Here is a 21754-nt window from a genome sequence, read left to right as displayed (position 1 = left end):
GATGCAGTGGCTGCATGATCACAGATGCTCTTATTCTGTGTGGGTGTATGGCCCCAATTGCAGACTGTGCATTTGGGTCTGTTCCCCTCGTTCAGGACACTTTGCCTGTGTTCTGTACTCCAAATCTAGGCAAGTCAAAATTCCTTTTATTATTTATTTTTTAATATGTCTGTACACTGTACTTGTGTTTACATGTTACACGCTGCCATTCATGACAAGGACATATTGTAAGCTGCACCTGCGTGGAAGAAATGCACTAGCAGTTATGCTGAACTGGCTTAACTGGCCCCTGCTCATACAGTCATGAATATAGAAAAAAAATTGCACATTTTTAGAAAAAAAAATTGGTCTTTATTTGTAATTTAATCTATAAAGTTTCTGTGCATTACAAATCTTGGATAAAAATAAATATTTACATACACCTTATTTACAAACAGTTAACCTTCGTTCTAGGACTGCAAACAGTGTTAAATCCTGAATGAACAGGAATGTGTACATTTTAGAAATGAGCTGGCTTACAGGGGTTAAGGCCATGGAGGTATTTACCACCTCCTGGACTCATCTCTTATATTTACATTTTACACTTTGACAGCACGCTGGGTGTATAGCTAATGCTATATGTCCCAGTGCTCCACCACTGGATCTTTGGGCCTCCTGCAGAGAAGTTTTGGAGTCTTTTGCAGCCACTCTGTGAAAAATCACATTAATGTAATATGTACTGTGCTTACTCATATGTGTCAGCAAAATAAATCAACAGATAGTGTGTATGTATAGAAATTCAGTCCATATTGTAAATAATATTAATATAGTCCATAATGACCAATCTTGGATATGCGGTTTGTCAACCCTGACATCTTCATGAACCTGCTCTTGAAGACTTCAGGATTGATGATACCACACACAAGGCAGGGCTTTTCACTGTGGTGTCATTACACTCAGACAGCGGCCGTAGTCACAGAGGTTGGAGATGCGGCACCTCTTACACAATTAGGCCTGGTTTACACTATGTGGGCTGGTTGCAGGTGATGGACTCGCATCTGCTTCTGCACCCGCCCACAGCCAAATTGTGCTGCTCTTACAAGACACGCAGGGCTGCCATTCATTCTGACTGGCACCCCCCCGCATCTCAGCCCACAGCCCGTTTGTGGGTGCGGGAGCCCCAGCCGCATTTTTAAAAAGGTGCATGTATTTTATGCAGAAAATGCAGGCACAGCAGCCTATTCAAATGAACGGGATGACGTGCCTGCTCAAACATGGCCCTCACAGTGTGAACCAGGGCGTAAGCAAGCGTTTCCTCAGTTGGGAAAGTACATTTTTGTGGGTGACTGTCAATTTGCTTGTGATTTCATTTTTTTAAGCTTTTTGCTGTTTTTGGCTCTCTTTTCTGTTTTTCCACCATGCAAGACATTAGGCAGCAAAGATTCAAGAATATAAATAAGTGCAATAGATGTGCTTTATGAAGAGTGGTCACTACCATCTAGTGAGTTTAACCAGAGTGGGGAGAAGGATGAAGCACTGGCTGGGAGCTGCATGATGTTTCAAGCAGAACACTTGGATCACATGCGAGAGGTTTTTTTTTTTTTGTGGGGGGAATTCACATGGTGGGTGAATTGTGTATTAAGCGCACTTTATATTTTGGACTGTATTTATTCATGGCACCTTACAATATAGGCTGAATCTATCATCTTACCAGATTAATATACTCACTCTATGCAGATTTATTTTACGGTCACATGGGGATAAGCGCTGTACATTTTCTGTTACATTTTGAAGTATATATTTCTGGAGTTCCTCTTTACATTCCTGGTGCATCAAAATAAAATGTGTTCTAAGCCTTAGTTTGCTTTCTTCTGAAAGCAGCTATATCCCAAGTAACAAAGTACATTGCCTGCCAGTATGCTGAAAAGAGGACACTTGTCCTTTGTGTAGAAGTGATCTCTCTGTAGACATCTGGCATACCCTTACTGACTCAGAACAAGTGCTCTCCAATCAGCAAAGCTCATGCTCCCTGGTGATTAACGATCTCCAGCTCTGACCTAGCAGGCAATTGTGAGATCTCTGTCACCAAACCACTGCTTGTACACCAAAGGAAATTGTATTTCTCTACAGCATGCTATCAGGAATCACCAGAGCAAGAGTTTAGAGAAGGCACCAATTTTGGTGATTATTTTTTTTTTACATTTAAACTCTTGGATAGAGTAAGGGAGTGTTACTGGCTGTGTCCCACTGGGGAGATTTCCTTAAATTTTCTGTCCCATAGTCAAAGCAGGAAGTAAAAGTAAATAGCTCCAAAGGGAGGGAATCCATGGTTGCTACCAGAACTAGTGTTCCCATTGGAAGATTACCCTATTTAAAGGAAAAGTTCACCTTTCATAATGTTACATCCGTATTCAGGGTGTAACATGTAATAGATGGACCAGCCCCTACTTTGACAGCTGGCGGGGAATCTTCTCCTCCCGCTAGCCATCAAAATTAATTAAATAAATAAAAAAAACATGGAAGTGTGGGGCTCTGCCTGCTGGCCGCATTACTCATTCACAGCCCTCTGTGAATGACAAAACTACAAGTCCCCACAACTTTAGCGGCTGTCGGCTTGTAGTTCTCAAAAAACTACCATGGCTCTGTGGAAGTTCATTGATTCTTCCTGTCAGTATATCCCATACGGACAAGCAGATATACTGACCGTTCTGTAGGAGACCTGCATGGCACCAACAATCTGCTAATCAATGGTGCAATGCTTTACAGGCTCCTGCAACAAAAAATAATAAATGCATTTATTACTATTTGTCAAAAGGTGAACTTATCCTTTAAGGCTTCAGCTTGTATGAAGAGCAATGTGAACAGCAGGCAAGCTTCAAGCAGCTTTCTCTAAGACTTTAAAAGAGAAGTATGGCTTTGTTTTTTTTTCCCCCTCAAATTATACTTGCCTAGGTGAATGCGGCATCGATCTGATGCTGCATCTGTCCCCCGCCAGCTCTAAGTGTGAGAACCTGGCGATCACCACTGCCTGCTCTGCGCCCCATTACCCCCTCGCACTCACTGCAGGGCTTTGGAGGGGGAGGGAGCAGCTGGTTTAGGCTCTTAGCAACTCACTGAGAGCCTGAGCCAGGTGCTGCTCCAGACTGGACTGGCTGAGTAACTTCAGCCAGCTGTCAACTGAAAACAGGTTGCAGGAGTACAGAACAAACTGAGCTTTTGGCTGTACTTCTCCTTTAAAGCACCCTTCAACTCCTGTTTGAAAATTATTTATACAAATCTTAATGGCAGTGCTGATTGTCACTTAAAACAAGCTTCAAATAGTGCTAAAGCCTGCTAGCTGCTTATTTAAAGTGACCATCAGCACTCTCATTAGGATCTGTGTTCAACATTTACAAACTGGAGCTCCAGGGTGATTGAGAAAACTTTGTGAAAGCTCTGCAAATGCTTTGTAAAAGCTTGCTGTTCACACTGCTTTTACACATGCTGAAACTTGCATGAAACAGGCCTTCCTGTTCTAGGACCAGCACAAAATTAAGGATTTTTCTTCACTTACACTTTTGGTAATAATATGAATAAAAAAAGAGGGTGAATCTCCCGAATGAGGACACAGGCAGAAATAAAATATCTGACAGGTGTTCTAATCCCTCTCCATTCTATCCAAAAAAAAAATGCCTTTAGGTATACTTTGCTGGTCATTTTTCTACATCAGTAAACTACTCCACTTCCATCTTTGGTTGGTTTATACTATAGCATACATGGTATTCACTGCAGGCATCAGAGAATGATAATCGGGGGGTTGGCATTCTAGATTATTTCATGTAAACCTGTGCTGGTCTCATGAGCTCAGTTATGTAAATGTCTGTTTCTAGAAAGTCATCACATTCCTCAACACAATTTTTCATTGAGGTTCTATGATTACAGCATACACTTTCATTTTATAACATCAGCACTGTAATTTTTCACCATCTCCTAGCATGTTGTGAGCGCTGCCTCCTGACCATCTCTTTGCACAACTTACTGGATTCCCTACACGCTTTACAGCTTCTCCTCGGTTTACTTTTTAATTTCCTAACCCATGGTACCTCGCTGCTTGCAAACTGTGATTGTTGTACTTTGCCTCCTTCATCCCCTCCTCTCGGCACCTCTGTAGTTCAGAAGGCATTCTCTGTGAAATGTGTGACACGGCAGTGGCTACTCAGGGGGCATAGTGACTAAGTGTCATAGAATTCCAGGAAGTAAATTGTAGGGATCGTCACAAACTTCAAGATTGTTCACATTAATAGACTATAAATAATTGAAAACAATGTGGAAATAATACATGATTTTACATTTTGACCACAGGAGTGCAGTAGCACATCACACTGATTACATTGCTGGTGTTGTAGCACAGCGCTGTCCAACTGATAAATGGATTCTGATTGGTTGTGTTTGATTACTGTATCATGTATATTGATACTTGCTTTAATAAGAGACATTCCAGACAAATAGAAAAATGTTGCACTTAAAATAAATGTGCTGAGACCTATATGTAGGCTGCCTTTATCAACCTTCCCATGAAAATAGTAGTTTCCTGGCCCTGTCTAGCTTCAGTACTTGTGAGTCACTGACCTGGAACAAGCATGCCCAATGCAAAGACAGAACTCCTGATCTGCTTACTTGTCCTGTGTCAGAAACAAAGTCACTGGAGCTGTATGACAGCTAGGTGACTAGCGTTCTCAGAAAAGTCAGCAATGCTAGCTTAGATTACTCCCGGTATAGATTTAATTTTAAATAAAGCCAATATACTGAGGTAGTAAGCTCCTTTTGGATCATCCTGCATCTGAAACAACCATCTTGTGCAAAAATGACAATGTCATAACATTACATATGCTGCCCCCTGGTGGCTACATCAGTTCTTCAGCCTCATCTTCATTATCAACATCTTCTTTCAGTAAAGCAGCTCCAAGGCTCTGCAGGTTGGCCAGCATATTAGAGATACATTCTGATAAATAAGAAAAAAAAACATAAAAAGACATATGCAGTATGATTTTGAAAGCAAATAACATCATTAGGCTTTTTTCAGCTTTCCCAGCTATCTCCTGTGAACTACACAACCCCTCCCCTCCCCTCCCCTCCATGTAATGTAGGTGAGGGGCAGTGGAGGTATTTGTAGTCCAAATCAGAAGAGCAGCCAAGGTGACATCACTGTTCTTCCAATAGATCCTATACAATGAGTCCACGCTGTCACCCTAGGAGAGGAAGCAAGTTACCTGCAGGATCACCAGGTGAAAATAAAGGGGAAAAAATATAAGAAGAAAACGAATGCAGCCCACCACATATAAGGACTAGAAAGCTGTGACATTCTATTTTTGTGCTAATATACACTCAGAGTTTAGGCAGTAAGCAAGGTTTATAGTTGGGCGTTTTTATTTTTTAGGGGAGGTAAAGTTTTAGATAGGGGTTACGGTCGCTTTCACACAGGCCATCGGATCAGGTCTGATTTCAGGAGGACTAGATCAGACCCTCTATATTCCTCTATGGGCAGTCGAATGTAAAAGGAACTTTTGTCCGTTAACACCTGACTACCTCTGATCCATAAACAACGAATAGAAGGGGATCTGTTCCCCTCTGTCTGGCTGGATACGATCAGAGGGCAGTCGGGTGTAAACAAAGAGGCGGTCCGTTTACAACCGACTGCCCATAAAGCAGAGCGGACATGGACCTATCATCCAGCAGCACCGCTCAGCTCAGGAACGATCAGAAAACAAATCCCCTGCTGAGCAAAACTGGAACCGGCCTGTGTGAAATGAGGCCTACGTGTTAAGGTCATTACATGCACCAACGTTTTACAGGAGCCATATCTCAAAGTGCAGAGATGCAATAATTGTCCCTTGGTACGTTGTTGCTTTTTAATAATATTTATGCTAAGGTTCCATTATATTTATCAACAGTGCTGGCTATTCCTGGCAAGAACATTCTCTGGCCAGACCTTTAGGGCCTAGAGTTGTAGAAAGCCTTTATTAGGAAGTTCATGTGCCCAGCAGCGTAGGAAAGCATGGTGAATTCACCTTTAGTGCCTGTCGCTCCAATAACGCCTGGAGCACCTGCTGGCCCCTGTGCCTTTTCAGTGTGGGTATCCAAAGACTGGATTGCAACTGTCCGGTTTTCCTTGTACGTGGCCAATAATCCCTCCTGCCGCAGTGTGGCCTGGAAGAAAAGCCAAACCACATTCAAAGCTAAAATAATTAATGGGTTTAAGGACAAGATGTATACAGATAGGACCTGCGCAGTGCACTGGGAATAGATGGAATAGTTCAGCTGGCTGCTGCTAGCAGTACCACAAATATGTAAGTATAAATGTGTAATATAAATGCTGCGCTGCCACTGATTTTATAAATACTACTGCTGGCTGTGCCACACTTCAATCGTGATTGTGTACTACAAATGCTTTGACAAAGTAAAAAGATAAATCGATACGTGCCTAATACCATATATAAACCATACTGTGCCTTATATACACCCCTCCTCCCCAGGGACTCAATTCATCCCTATGGATAGGGGGATGTGTGCATGTCTGTATAAACGTGCATATATGAAATACAATATACAGTGCTAAATTATGTGCAAAATTTAAACAACCATGGACATCAATCCCCCAATATGAGCCAATCTCAATGAAAGAATAAATAAGATTAAATATTAAAAAAAATATGCAGTGCACTTGTATGCAATGTTTGGAGTCCCAATGTAAAACACTTTCCACATTAACATTCAATGTAATACAATGTGATTCAGTGACCAATCTTTCTTATCCATAAAGTTCTTGTGTTAAGTGCTTCCCTCAGTGCTCCCCCTCCAGAGCCCCACTCACCACAGTGTTGACCACCTGCATAGGTAGGTCAAACTGCGTGTTTTGTGCTTCAGCAAGCCCCTAAACCGATCAGCTTCCTGTATACTCCTGAAGTTTCTATCCACTGATTTTGGACTCCATAAATAAAAAGCTCTCCAGAACATCCACAATACTCCTCCAACACCGTAAAAAAACAATCAGAAGAAAGCTTCCATAGTGTAATACTGTTTTTATTGGATATAAAACACCTAAAATTGCATTTAAATGTAAGCATATGTATGGCGCTTTAAAAAAAATTTCTCCTGATGTCATGCTACAAAACGCGTATGTCGGGGTTTGATAGCACCACATCTGTTCCTATGAGGGAATACAGAGGAGTTGCAGTGTCTTAGGATTTTTTAAAGCACCATACATATGCTTACATGTAAGTGCAATTTTAAGTGTTTTATATCCAATAAAAACAGTATTACGCAATGGAAGCTTTCTTCTGATTGTGTTCTACAGTGGTGGAGGAGTATTGTGGATGGTCTGGAGAGCTTTTCATTTATGAAGTCCAAAAGTGGATTGAGGCTTCAGGAGTATACAGGAAGCTGATCGGTTTAGGGGCTCGCTGAAGCACCAAACACACAGTTTGACCTACCTATACAGGTGAGCAACACCTTGTGGTGAGGGGAAGCGCTTAACACAAGAACTTTATGGAGAAGAAGATTGGTCACTGAATCACACTGAATGTTAATGTGGAACGTGTTTTACACTGGGACTTAAAAAATATATGCAGTGCACTTGTATGCAATATTTGAATATTTAATGGTAATTATTCTTTCATTGAGATTGGCTCATATTGGGAGGATTGATGTCCATGGTTGTTTATATTTTGCACATAATTTAGCACTGTATATTGTATTTCATATATGCACGTTTTTACAGACCTGCACACATCCCCCTATCCATAGGGATGAATTGAGTCCCTGGGGAGGAGGGGTGTATATAAGGCACAGTATAGTTTATATAAGGTATTAGGCACGTATCGATTTATCTATTTATTTTGTCCATTCATTTGTGGGACACAGTCACGATTGAAGTGTGGCACAGCCAGCACTAGTATTTATAGAATCACAAGTGGCAGTGCGGCATTTATATTATACATTTAAGGACAAGATGGCTACTAAGTATCAAGCCTAAAGAATAAAATGCATTTAGGTTTTACAGGCATGGGGTTCAGATGAATAAAAACAAGGTTCTTCCAGAACTAGCAAACTTACAATCATTAGGTTTTTGTCCCTTTCTGCTTCCCGTAGCTGCCGCGTCAGCTGCTCCTCGCGCACTCGTGTGGCATCTTCTAGTGTACGCATAATTTCTTGACTCCGATTCCTCTCTCGCTGCATCTGGCGCTCTCCTTGACGAAGAGCCACAACTAGGAGAAAACAATATAGGAATCAGTATACAAAACAATAGCTTTTGATGTATCTGGGCAAAAAGCATAATTAGCCTGCAGAGATGGTAGATTGTGCACTGTACATCCTTTACCAAATTCCAGTATGAACTATTCATATGCAAAATGACCATAAAACCATATCACCATTTAAAGACTGTTTAAATGGGCAACTATGTGACAAATGAGATTTAATGTTGATAAATGTAAGGTTCTGCACTTGGGGGCTAAGAATATGCATGCATCATACATACTAGGGGGGGTACAACTGGGGGAATCAATGGTGGAGAAGGATCTGGGAGTTCTGGTAGATCACAAGCTTAATAATGGCATGCAATGCCAAGCTGTGGCTTCTAAAGCGAGCAAAATCCTCTCTTGTATTAAAAGAGGTATAGACTCCAGAGAGAGATATATCATATTACCCCGGTACAAATCATTAGTAAGACCTCATCTGGAATATGCAGTTCAATTTTGAGCACCAATTCACAAAAAGAACATTGGGGAACTGGAGAAAGTGCAGAGAAGGGCAACTAAACTGATAAGAGGCATGGAGGAGCTCAGCTATGAGGAAAGATTAGAGGAACTGAATTTATTCTCTCTTGAGAAGAGGAGATTAAGGGGGGATATGATCAACATGTATAAATACATCAGTGGTTCATATAGTGAACTCGGTGTAGAGATATTCACCCTGAGGTCATCACAGAGGACAAGGGGGCACTCTTTACGTCTGGAGGAAAAGAAATTTAATCTCCAAACACGGAAAGGTTTCTTCACAGTAAGAGCTGTGAACATGTAAAATAGACTTCCTCAAGAGTTGGTTCTGGCCAGCTCAGTGGATTGCTTTTAAAAAGTCCTTGATTCTTTCTTAGATACACAGAATATAACTGGATACTAACATTTATAGGTAAAGTTAACCCAGGGAATATCCGATTGCCTCTCGGGGGATCAGGAAGGAATTTTTTTCCCAGCGGGAGCAAATTGCATCATGCTTTGCTGCGTTTTTTTTTGCCTTCCTCTGGTTCAGCTGTGGGTATAGGATTATAACTTTTTTTTTTTTTAATGGTTGAACTGGATGGACTTTTGTCTTTTTTCAGCCAGACTAACTATGTAAAGAAACCGAATTCCTTCTCATCTCTTAAGGGGCACTGCAGGATGATTGGACACTGGCAAACAAATAACCGTAGGCCAGCCAAGTATAATCCCTCCTATTACCAGCATGCCTCACATTTATGCTAGTGTTCTAGGTGGTTAAATGTCTTATGAAAAAAGAAAAAAAAATCTATTTTTGCTAGCATTTTCTTCATTGACTTTTTTCATCAACCAAAACTCCTCTCTACCCTGCTGCTATGAAAGTCATGATTCTGTATCTGATCCACCTGCGTGAACTTGGTGGTCTCTGAACCATTAGTCATTGAGATCGTCTGATTCTGAGTTGTTTCAGTCTCAGTCTTCCAAGCTTGCATTCGAGGTGTTGCAGGCTTCTGTAATTACTTCCACATTTTGTTTTGGCTCCTTTTGATGTGGTGTTTACTGCTCTAAAACTATAGGATCAGCCTGTTGCTTCTACCAGTGCTATTCCCAGATCTGGGTCCTTTAAAGCCCCTAAAACCTCAAAGACTTTGTCAGTGCTCCCACTTTTCTAATCTTCCTCTATAGAGATTGCAAACACCCACATGTTAGTCTTGTACCCATTTAAAGAGGACTTTGTAATAAGACCTCCTTCTCTCTAGTTCCCTGGTCTCCTCCTCCCATGCCCACCTCCAGGACTTCTCCAGGGTGTCACCCATCCTCTGGAACTCCCTGCCCCAACCCATCAGATTATCACCTACTCTCCTCTCCTTTAGGCGCACCCTGAAAACCCACCCCCTGCTAACTTGCCAACCTCCTCCATTCTTCCTACCACCCCATCCCCCACAGCTTTCTCCTCCTGTGCCACCATCCCCCTCCCTCCTAGATTGTAAGCTCGAAAGAGCAGGGCCCTCGATCCCCTCATGTTTTGCATTGTATTGTTATTGTTCTGTCACATGTTCTGTCCCCCTTTGTAATGTACAGCGCTGAGCGAACTATTGGCGCTTTATAAATACTGTATAATAATAATAATAAAGTGGACTGTCCTCACTGTAGATCTATCGGGTGGAGGATGCACCTCTATATTTAAAGACTCAAATGATAACCACAATCCCTCTTTAGAGTACTGTTCTTGCTGGCAATCCCTGCTTTGCACCCCATCTTGGCTGTGACCTTGTTTTGCCAAACCCTATCTGACTGGTCAAAGTGCCTTAAAAAAGTGTTTGTTACCCCAACATTTCATATTCCTGATATGTGTCTGTTGTACCATATACTCGTGTTAAAAAGTATCCGGTTCTCTGTTTATTTCTTCCTTTGTGTGAAACACCTGGTGATCCTGCCAGTCCCCTGCTTACCCATTTCAAACTGAGCAAGCTTGGCAAAGAAGCACATCCTTCCCAGAATTCTCAGTTTTCTGGCTGTGCTGGTGCCCACAGTCTGCCTGTCACCTAATGGCCAGGACTTGTGTGACACACCACACTGCAGAGCTCTTCACTGGAAAGGTCAGTGTATTGCGCTCTCTCTGTCTGCCTCCTGCTGACACACTAACCCTACAGTCTTCACCCCCACCTCTCCAAGCCCCTTATGCAGTTGAGAACAGAGGTTATATGCTCACCTATTAAAAAAAAGCATTTATAAATTTTACATATACACACACACTTTTTGCCTATGTGGTAGAGCAAATCAACAGAGATCACTATGTTGGAAGGGATCTATTTTCATCACATTTAAGCAGAGACTGCCTTTGGTAAAAAAAGGAAGTCCTTGGTCTCAAAACAACGTCTTTGTGATCAAATAGGGTTCCTCACAGGCTAAAGCCAATAACTCGGAGACACTTCTAGCCATAGTGACAGCCACAAGGAACAGTACCTTACAGGAGAACGTTACAGGAACGTCCTGAATAGTCTCAAATGTTGGTTTTTGTAGTAATGTCAAGACTAAGTTTAAATCCCACAGCTGGAATGGGGATTGAACAGGGGTCAACATGAGCAACTTCTTGAATAAAAGTACAAAATAAAGCGTTGGGAATGTTAAAAGAGAACAGATAAACATATTCCTAATCCATGATAGTGCTAAGGGTTAAATGTTGTTCCACCCCCAACTGAAGGAAGGAAAGAATACCACACACCAAAAACACAAGCAGGGAAACCCCCAAAGCTACATACCACTGAAAATAAACCTTCAATGCACAATGATAAATCTTGTGGGAGGTAGATTTCCTGAAAATACAATTCATCTAATGTATGGATAAGTTGATTAGAGGAGGATAAAGGTTTTCCAGTCTATGTTGTTGCAAGATATTCTGGATTTTTACTCTCAATCCCCATCAACCTGATGGCCTTAATTTTGAATGAGATGTCTCTCACTATTATGAATAGGGAAATTCCTTTACCCCTGCCCTCACATCCCCTTCTTTTTATTATTTTCCAATTACCCCCCCCCCCCCCCCCCCCGCCTTTCTGAGGTCCCACCCCCCTGTTTATGATCATGCTCTCAGTACTTTCATAGACACAATTTGCCAGAAACCTTTTTTTTGCATCAGGTAATATTTATTGAAAATGATTTTTTCAATTATACAGCAGAATAAACAAAAACATGGCAGAAACTTTAGACAAGGTTATCTATATAGACTGCTCTCTAACGGCAAATAAATATGCTAAACATGTTAACTAGTTATGCTGAACCATCACAGTCTCCTACATTTTAGTGAAACTGCGCTTGGCCCATACTAAGAGGTTCCCTTTCAATGGTGGTCCCACCAGCTTGCTTATGCTTTAACTTCCTTTGCTCCCCGATTGCTCTATTCAATTGCCAAAAACAAAGAGTTGAAGGCCATGTAAGATCCAAGTTGTGAGGACTTTCTTCCCACTCCTTTGTGACAGCACTGAATGCCTGGAACCGTCACATGGAAAGGCGAGTCATGCTTTATCATTTAACCTCCCTAGTGGTCTGATTATTTCAGATTTTTGGTGCTGAAAGCGGTACCATTATTTTGCATGGAAATGTGTCGTTTTTTTTATTGTAGGCTGTAATTTTTAGGAATAACTCACTGAAATCTGTCCGAACAAGAGTCTATTAAACATCCCAGGTATGATAAAATTTGAAACACAAAGTCATAAATTATAATTTAATAAATAATCATAAAAAATTATATAATAATAATACATTTAATTCAATAATATAACCAAACCAAAAACACTGAAATTTGAAATATAGCGCCAAGTTCGCACATCGCTGAGCAAAGTCGCAAAATCGTTTTCAGTGTCTGATGACGAATTTCCCCCACGAATCATTATCATTCAATTCTGCAAGTGGTTCTGATTTACTATCGCTGTTCTCTAGCTGATCTAAAACCGCTTTTGACCTAACGGGACACTTTTTGGACGCCATAGACTTTTCTCAGTTTCCAGGCAGAAAGAACAGACAAAATGCAGGCAGGGCACAGGACAAAGCACTAGGGACAAAATGTATGTGAAATGGGTTGAAACAGCAATGTTTTGCTATGTAAAATTTGTTTGGAAAAAAATGAAATTTTTTAACATTTTCAAATTTCCCGCCGCCGGCGGCGCCCGTACGTCCCGACGTCACAGGGACCGGAACACAGAAGCCGGATGCCGGCATCGGCTGGAGGAGATGGCCGGGGATGCTGCAGGGGACACATCGCGGGAGCGAAGGACAAGGTAAGCTCTGCAGGGACTCCCTATGCAATGCTGCATGGTAAGCCCGAGTGTAGCTCGGGGTTACCGCTTTTGGCACTGGCATTTTACCCCGAGCTACACTCGGGAATACCGCTAGGGAGGTTAGGGAAGTACTGGGTATTTTTCCATATTTCTGGGGGCCGAACAGAGAGTGAGGATGTGTAGATAGTGAGGATGTAATAGAAGCAAACATGTTGCTTTGTACGAGGGTTCTTAGCAAGCACAAACCAAACAATTACATTTATGTAGATTGTATATATAAAACACAATAAGGTACCTGCTTTTGTGTGCTCTCTCCTTGTCTCATGCAGATGTTTCTCCATCTCAGCCAGTTGCTGAGTTGTATTCTCTTCCACTTTCCTCACCTTGTGCTGCAACTCTAGTTAAACATATGAAATCTAGTTAGTTGTTGTAAAGCAAAGCTCACATTGCTCTAGTACAATGTACAGAAGGTGCCTATGTTTCTGTACAGGCCCTACAAAGCGCTAACAGTGTGCAGATAATGTAATGGAGGCCTTTCTGCTATTCTTATACAGGCCATACACAGAGCTGACACTGAGCAGAAAATGTATCAGAGCCCTCTCTGCTGTCCCTTTGCAGGCCATACACAGAGACTGAGCAGCCTTTAAAGGAGGCATCTCTGCTGTTCCTATACAGGTTCCTATACAGAGAGCTGACATTTAGTGGATAATGTATCAGTGACCTCTGTGGTGCTGCTGCTTTACATGGCAAACACAGAGCCGTTACTGAGCAGAGAATTTATGGGAGGCATCTCTGCAGGTCCTATACACAGAGCTGACACTAAGCAGAGAGTGTGACAGAGGCCTTTCTGATGTTCCTATATAGGTTATACAAAAAGCAGAGAAGTTACCAGAGGCATCTCTTTACCTATACAGGCCATACACAGAGTAGAGACTGAGCACAGAATAGATCAAAGGTCTCTCTGTCATTCATACACAGAGCTGATACTATAGCATCTCTCCCAGTTGTTTCTAACAGACCATCGCAGCTGTCAGCTGAACCCCCTTCTGATTTCTGGATTGTCTCTCCTCTACATTACAGCTGTAAAAGCTAAGATGTTGCAAATCAATTTGATGAACATGTAAAGCATGTAACCAACAGCTGTCACAATATACCATGATATGAAGAGAGCCCCCTCTGCCAGCCATGACATTTTAGATGAATACTGGTTGCAGACTAAATTAAAAGTAATAGCATAATAGCTTGCATTGCAACTGTATAGGTTATTAATATTTAGTAATGTGTTTAGTGGATAAATTCATTTAAATGTACACTACATCAGACCAATTCCTTAAAGCAAACTTGTCAGCCAATTAAAAATTGTAGAATTAAAATGCTGGCTAACAGCTGTCTCCACAAGACTTTTATTAGCCTGAAAAACCTTTTCTATGCACATCTATGATCTAATATTTGATACTAAGAACTTAATATCCATGGAGTATTAAGTTCCATTCCCTCAAACACATGCAGACAAACTTTATTCCCCTGTGATAAAAACAGTGACTAATAACTACACTCTCATTAGATAGTGGGTAAAGTTTAGGTATAGTGGGTAAAGTTTAGGTATAGTGGGTAAAGTTTAGGTATAGTGGGTAAAGTTTAGGTATAGTGGGTAAAGTTTAGGTAGGCCTTAATCCCCAAATTAGGTAAATTAACCCCTTTAATAGCAAAGTGGATCAGTAAGATGCACTATATATACTACACTGGAAAATTAAGGTAGTAGCATGCACTTACTCATGTCTACGTTTAAAGTGATACTAAACCTAAAAACATTTTTTACCTTAATGCATTGTTTGCATTAAGGTAAAAATGTTTTTTGTTTCCCTGTGTGAAGGGGAAGAGAGTGGAGAAGAGATCAGAGCTTTGCACAGCTGCATGTCTTCTCCCCTCGCTTCCTCTTCACACAGGGACTCCAACAGCAGCCTTTGGCACTTGCTGCTGTCAATCAAATGTGGTGAAGCGTAAGTGGGGGGGGGGGGGGCTAAGTCCTGTTGTGTGTGTCTACAGAGCGCTGCTTTGTAGACACACAGGTCAAGAGCAAGCACGCTTGCATGTGTCCCCTACCAAGTGGCTTGCTATGGGGACACGCAAAAAGGAGGAGCCAAGATCGCCGGCAGGAGACCCGAGAAAAGGAACATCAGGGCTGCTCTCTGCAATACCATTGCACAGAGCAGGTGAATATAACATGTTTGTTATTTTAATTTAAAAGGAAAAAAAAAATCTGACTATAGTAACACTTTAAACTGGCCATACATTATACAATTTCCTTGTTCAATTTCCATTAGATTTACCTTCAACTATGTAGTGTTAGCCTGGCTAATTGCATACAAATTGAAATTGTTTAGGTTTGGTCTCATATTACAGTGCTCAGTATAAAAGACTAAACCCCTTTTGAAAAGTAAGATTTTAATCAATATCTCCATGAAGACAAGAACATTTTCCACAATTTTGACAAAACTGAGTTTCATAGAACATTTGTTTAGCTCATTACATGAAAGTAAGGTTAATAATATAACTTAGATTACAAAATCTTCAGTTTTACTCAAATGAGTTGATGCAAAAAGTGAATACACCCCACAACAAAAACTACTACATCCAGTATTTTGTATGACCTCCATGATTTGTAAGGACAGCACCAAGTCTTCTAGGCATGGAATGAACAGGTCGGCGACATATTGCAACATCTATCTTTTTTCATTATTCAAGAACAACCTCTGTTAGAGCCTGGGTGCTGGATGGAGAGTGATACTCAATCGTCTCTTCAGAATACCCCATAGTTGTTCGATTGGGTTCAGATCAGGAAACATACTTGGCCACTGAATCACTTTCACCCTGTTCTTGCGCAGAAATGCAACAGTGGCTTTAGATGTGCTTTGGATAATTGTGATGCTGGAAAAGTGCACAACGATCAAGAGCACAGAATGATGGTATCATCTTCGCTTTCAATATAGAGCAGTACATCTGTGAATTCATGATACCACCAATGAAATGCAGCTCCCTGACACCAGCAGCCCTCATGCAGCCCCACAGAAGAACACTGTCACCACACCATGTTTCACTGTAGGTACCATGCATTTTTCTTTGCACTCCTCACCTTTGCAATTCCAGTTTTGAAGCCATGAAGCCATCAGTTCTAAAAACATTTATCTTGGTCTCATCACTCTAGAGTACAGAGTCCCAATTGTCTTCTTTTTCAGCATGGGCCCTGGCCCTAGGTGGGCTTTTTTGTGCATGGGCTTTAGGAGAGGCTTCCTTCATGGACAACACCCATGCATGCCATTCCTCTGCAGTGTACACCACATTGTGGCATGGGAAACAATCACCCCAGTTTGACTTTCTACTTCTTTAGCCAACTGCAGGGAACTTGCATGGAGATTTTCTTCAACCCTTCTCATCAGAAGACGCCTGGTAGAGGTGTTCCGTGGATGGTCTAGACGTCTGTGAGATGGTTGCAGTTCCATCTTTGTATCACTTTTGCTACAGTATTCTGACTGATAAGTTTTGCTGATCCTCTTGTAGCCTTCACCTTTCTTGAGTAAAGAAATGATTTTCTTTCTCAGGCCTTGTGACATTTCTCTTCCATGTGGTGCCATTGCTGACAGCATGAAATGGGAAGGGGTTTTATTTAAGTAAAGCCCTTAAATAATCAACTGTCGGCTGGACACCTCTTTAATGAATAATTAGACTCATCTGTAGTTGAATTCTTATTAATAAAATTTTGTTGTCTAAAATGTAGCTTTGCTCCTAAGACTTTCATTGGGGTATATTCATTTTTGCAACATGGTCTTGAATGAATTTGTTAGGAAAAATACTGGTTTGTGTGTGTAAATTAACAAATCTTGTTTGCAATCAATGGCCCATTTGTGGAAGTATTTTGTAGTATAGTGCCCCATAGCAAATGTTGATTCTGAAAGGAAAGGAAAGATTTTCTGACAAATCTGTTGGGGTGGACTCATTTATGCTGAGCACTGTATATGGTTTTGGCAAATCTAAAAAGGAAAATTGTATGATGTATGGCCAGCCTTAGCCAGAAATTTTAAAATGACTGAATGGCTTTAATAATGGCCAGACAATTCAGGGCATGCTAGCAGATGACAGGAGATTGGTCTCAATCTCTTTTAGTTTACACCATATTTTATGGCCAAATTTGCCAGGTAACTAATTAACCTACACATTAGTGTCTGGATTGTTGAAGAAAACCAGTGTCCCCAGTAAACATCTATGCAAACAAGGTAAGAACAAACCCTATACTGTGGCTTTGAAGCCACAAGACAACAATGCTAACCACTCAGCTCACACTAACTAAAATAAATAAATAAATAAATAAATAAATAAATAAATAAAACACCACCACATATGTCACCATACCCCCTCAGTGAAGATCAGGGACTAAAACATTTCCCTTTGTTCCTGCAATCATGTGTGACCCTGCACTGCAGCACATCCATTGCATTAAAAATACCTGACTGTATCCAGCTCCTACTGCACATGTGCACAGCTTTTCTTCACTTATTTTGTGGTCCATACTCATAGGGATCCCCAGCCATCCAGAAAATTATGGGTCAAGCCATAGGAATTATTGGGGCAAGACCATATGCATGGTAGGTTTGGGCACAGCAGTGAGCTTTCACTGCAAAGCTGTTTGGTGCTGGGCAAGCCACACAATGAAGATCTTAGGAATGGGGAAGAAAGTATTTAGCTACCAGGGCCTGGCTTCACTGAGTGGAACATTTTAAAGGAGAACTTCACCAAAACTGAACTTGCTCTTTAAGTCAACATATTTCTGCCTAGGTTCTCCCTGTACCTTCTCGGAATACAGACCTGAATGCGTGACATCAGCCTTAGTACCAGGGTGGAAAAAAAATCAATGATGTTTTTAAAAAAAAAAAAAAAAAAAAAAAAAAAAAAAAAATCGGATTTTTTTAATTTAAATCGGATTTTTTTAAATAAAATGCTTTTTAAGGAAAATATATTACCATCCAAAGGTTATTCCATCATGAAATAAAGATTAGTTTTTTAATTATGTAGAATAAGGCTGTATATGTTTAATTTTTTTGGTAAATAAATTCCATGAATCCATTCACAATGTCATGCTCTTCCAGAGGTTTTTGTAAGATTATTGGGCAGTTTCTCTGCCTACAAGATATTATCACAGATGATTGGTTTACTTTTGCAGTTCTCAAAACTGAATTTGACTCAGCAGAGATCACATGCCTCTTCTTCACAGCAAAAATGTTATAACATGAACAGAGTTAAGAAAAAGACCTTAATCCTAACTTCTACAAACCTATGAATACAGAATCAACCCCTTCAGTGCTAAGTTTCAAGAAGTTCAGTGAATAGAAGAGAAACAATATTTTCTGATTGTTTGGAGTGGAATAGATCTGCACAAGAAGAAAGTGAAACTAAGTGTGAGGAGGAAGGGGCTGACAGTCTAAGTTTCTTAAAATATATATATTTTGTTTAGCCAAATTAGTTAACAAACATATATGTTTGTTTAAGCAAATAACATATGCTGGAATGTTATTGTTTCAGTTGAATAAATCGATTTAAATTGTTATTATTAAGGTAATGATTATTTTTCTCCTTCCTAAGTACAACAGAAAAGTTGTCCAAATATGAATGATTAACCTATTAAACTGGAGATAAAAAAAACTAATATGAAAAGTTGTTATTCTAAAAATATTCATCTACTTGCATATTAAAGTTATACCAGCAAGAATTAGTCTTTATGTAGAAAACTAGGATTTAAATCAAGCCTTACTGACTAGTGATTTAAATCTTGATTTAAATCAAATCCACCCTGCTTAGTACACACGACAAGCTCCAATATAAAAGGGAAATTTCAAAAAAATGTCTACCCGAATCTTAAAAGGGCATAAGCTACTGCTAATATCATAGCAAAAAGCCTAAACCAGTGTCTCTCAAGTACTAAATTCTATATGAACTGGACATTCTTCTCTTGTCAGCCAGTAAGCTGAAAATGACTTTGTACCTTTCTCATATTCCCCCCTTTGATTCTGCAGTTGTTCTTTCAGCTGTTCAGCAGTTTCACAAGCTTCATGTAGTTTCCTTTCTTGCTCCATCACTTGCATTGTCAGGGCTTTCTCTTTCCCTTCTGTCTCGTGCAGAGATTGTCGGAGAAGGGAGACATTGTCATGACACTCTGCTATCTCTGCTTCCACTGTAGAAATTACACAGGGAATAAAGATTAGGATAAAAAACAAAAAAATACACAGACATTTCGAATTGCACACCCTAGGAATCAGATTATCAGTGTCTTACAATTTTGTCTGGTCTCTATCACTTTTCCTTCCAGGATCAGAGCACTGCGCTTCAGCTCGGTACTCAGACGGTCTCTCTCTTCATTTAGGAGCTGTATCTCATTCTTCAGGTCCTCGTATGATGGACATCTACAAGAAACTGTCTAATATAAGCCATATGAAAAAGAGACAATGCTACAGCTTTATTAATAAACAAAAAAAAAACAACAACCATATAATCTACTATACATGCAACAGATCACTGTTTTTGGCAAAACAACTTGCCCATTTATGACGGAGACAGTTTTGCAAGTGGACGCAAGCTTTTCTGTAACACAATTACGACTCTTAAAAAAGACATTGCCCATTCAGGGCAAAGTTACAGTTTCTGTGTAAAGGTCACCGTACAATCCCCTAACCCACTGATACTTACCTTGCAGGTGCTCCTCCCCTGCTTCGTCTTTCATCACAGCCAGCATTAGATGCCACAGTGTTGGCTGGTGCCAAATACTAAGAATGGAGAGAAGACATCACTCCCACTATCACATGACAGTGCTGGGGCCTAGCAATTGGTTGTTCCCCAAGGGTGTAAGGTCGGTGTGTGCAAGAATCTACCCACAAACACTGACAGGAAGCAGTACTATCCTCCTCTTACTATGATTTTATACAAGATAAATATGTACTACATATTGTAAGGAGTTTTTGTGCGTCTTCTCCAGGTATTTCCATTTTCCCTATGCCAACCACAGTGTACAAAGCAGGCTCCAAGTGTGTAAGTATATTTAAGACTGTGACACTGGGAGTACAAGATCTACAACTACAGGAGTTGGTGTCAATGCTTACAATGTATTCTGTAAAATGTGCAATGCTGGTGCCATAGAAAAACAGGAGGTAAATAAGTTACAATACAGTTTCCTTTGACTTACATGTCATCCTCTGTGGCTGAATTTTTAGGTCTGTCCTCCTGTGACAATTTTACCAGGGCCAGTCTTTGTGCCACCATACCTGGCAGAAGTAACGTATAATGAAATCATGCTTAGCCCAAAAGCAGTGATTTTAAATACAATGATACATTTTACGTTTTTATATTTACATGTTTTTAAAGTGTAAATCCATCCATTTTTTATTTCAAAAAGAGCTGGGAAGGTACAAACCTCTGTTGGGCTTTAATTCTTCTTGTGCTCTCAATGAAGAGACCCTCCCCCCCGTACCAGTTATTTGCCGATTTACATGTCTAGGCAAATTATGTTATATTTCCCAGCAGTCTACAGGAGGGGAGGTCTTCCCAGCATTTTTGGTCTGTGGTGCTCAGATGCAGTCCAGTTCCACTTTAAATTTTGAACTTTAGCCACAAGGGAATATTTTGTGTCGTGTTACTAACAATACGGTCTCGTCTATTGTACCCCGCCTTTCCGTTGTAAAACCCAAAGAGGAGAATGTAATTAAACACTGTTAAGAAAAACAGTAAAAAAATGTAATTAAACACTGTTGCCTTCTTTCTGTCACTTGTAACTAAATTCCACCAGCTAGCCTTTATAGTGACAGCAAATTACTACCATCATTCTTTCACAATGGTATAGGACGGCATCACCCTGAGAACAAAGAACATGTAGAAATCTACCTCTCCTTGAATTAGTGATATGATGCCCAGGGATAACTACAATCTTTGCTCCATACAGTGAAGGATCTGGACTACTCACTCACAGGGAGAGTTTTCCAACAAGCCAGAAGTCTCCCTGTGCTGTAACCAATGCATCCAACTCCCTGATGTACTTAGTATCTTACAAGACATTGAAAATAGCCCGATTATCTCATCTTTATATTAAAGATGGTTTAGATCAGTGATAGATACAAGTTCAAACTAAACTATGCTACTTTCAGATGGGAATATTCAGACAAAGGCTAAGTAGTTAGCAATGGCATTCCTTGTTTAGTGCAACCAGGTTCACTGTATACGTGTATGCCATATGTGCTTCTTTAGTTTTTATCCAAATTGTATCTACTGTGTGTAACTGAGCCAGGGACATTAGACTGTAAAGAAACTTTGGTGGCTGGGACAGATATGATTGGCATTTTATGCGCGCTTAAAAAATGCTACAGAATACCTTGGCATCATGTAAATGAGAAAAATTAATCTAATGTTTCAATATTGTTTCTTACCTTGTATAGTATCAATTCTCTTGGTAGCAAAGGAGACCCTCTGGCCCAGGGTAATCAGCCGCTGCACAGCTCCCCTAAATGTCTTTTCCTGAGATTCCAGTACCTGTACAAAACTAAAACCAGCCACAATTAATACAATTAAATATGTGGGTGTATTTAAAGCTTGACTCCAGTACCACCCTTGTCATTTTTTATTTTTTTTTTTACTTTCTGCCTAGTCACGTACCCTCCCAGGATTCTCTTCCTTATCTGCTTGAGGTGTTGATGGGTGGCCCTCTATGCTGCTGAGAACTGTGCTTATGTA

General features: G+C 40.5%; 1 protein-coding gene across 3 annotated transcripts in view; it reads right to left on the bottom strand.

The window, feature by feature from the left end:
• Positions 1-328: 328 nt before the first annotated feature.
• CCHCR1 (coiled-coil alpha-helical rod protein 1) overlaps positions 329-21754 on the bottom strand; it is a 47129-nt gene continuing 25703 nt past the window's right edge. For 2 of the 3 annotated variants that reach the window (XM_089656925.1, XM_089656926.1), the window contains 8 exons: positions 21451-21563; positions 20217-20295; positions 19313-19440; positions 19023-19211; positions 13284-13385; positions 8071-8222; positions 6027-6165; positions 329-4960 (listed from right to left, as the gene is read on the bottom strand). In XM_089656925.1, coding sequence (XP_089513051.1) covers positions 4863-4960; positions 6027-6165; positions 8071-8222; positions 13284-13385; positions 19023-19211; positions 19313-19440; positions 20217-20295; positions 21451-21563 — 1000 coding nt within the window. In that variant the 3' untranslated portion in view covers positions 329-4862. The remainder of the gene's footprint in view (positions 4961-6026; positions 6166-8070; positions 8223-13283; positions 13386-19022; positions 19212-19312; positions 19441-20216; positions 20296-21450; positions 21564-21754) is intronic. The other variant, XM_089656927.1, reaches the window with a different exon arrangement.

The sequence above is a fragment of the Staurois parvus genome, unplaced genomic scaffold (genome assembly GCF_062004578.1).
Source record: "Staurois parvus isolate SC_StPar_1 unplaced genomic scaffold, SC_StPar_1.0 ptg000950l, whole genome shotgun sequence".
Lineage (NCBI taxonomy): Eukaryota > Metazoa > Chordata > Amphibia > Anura > Ranidae > Staurois > Staurois parvus.
The sequence above is the reverse complement of the archived record's forward strand: the minus strand, read 5'-3'. Positions and strand labels throughout refer to the sequence as shown.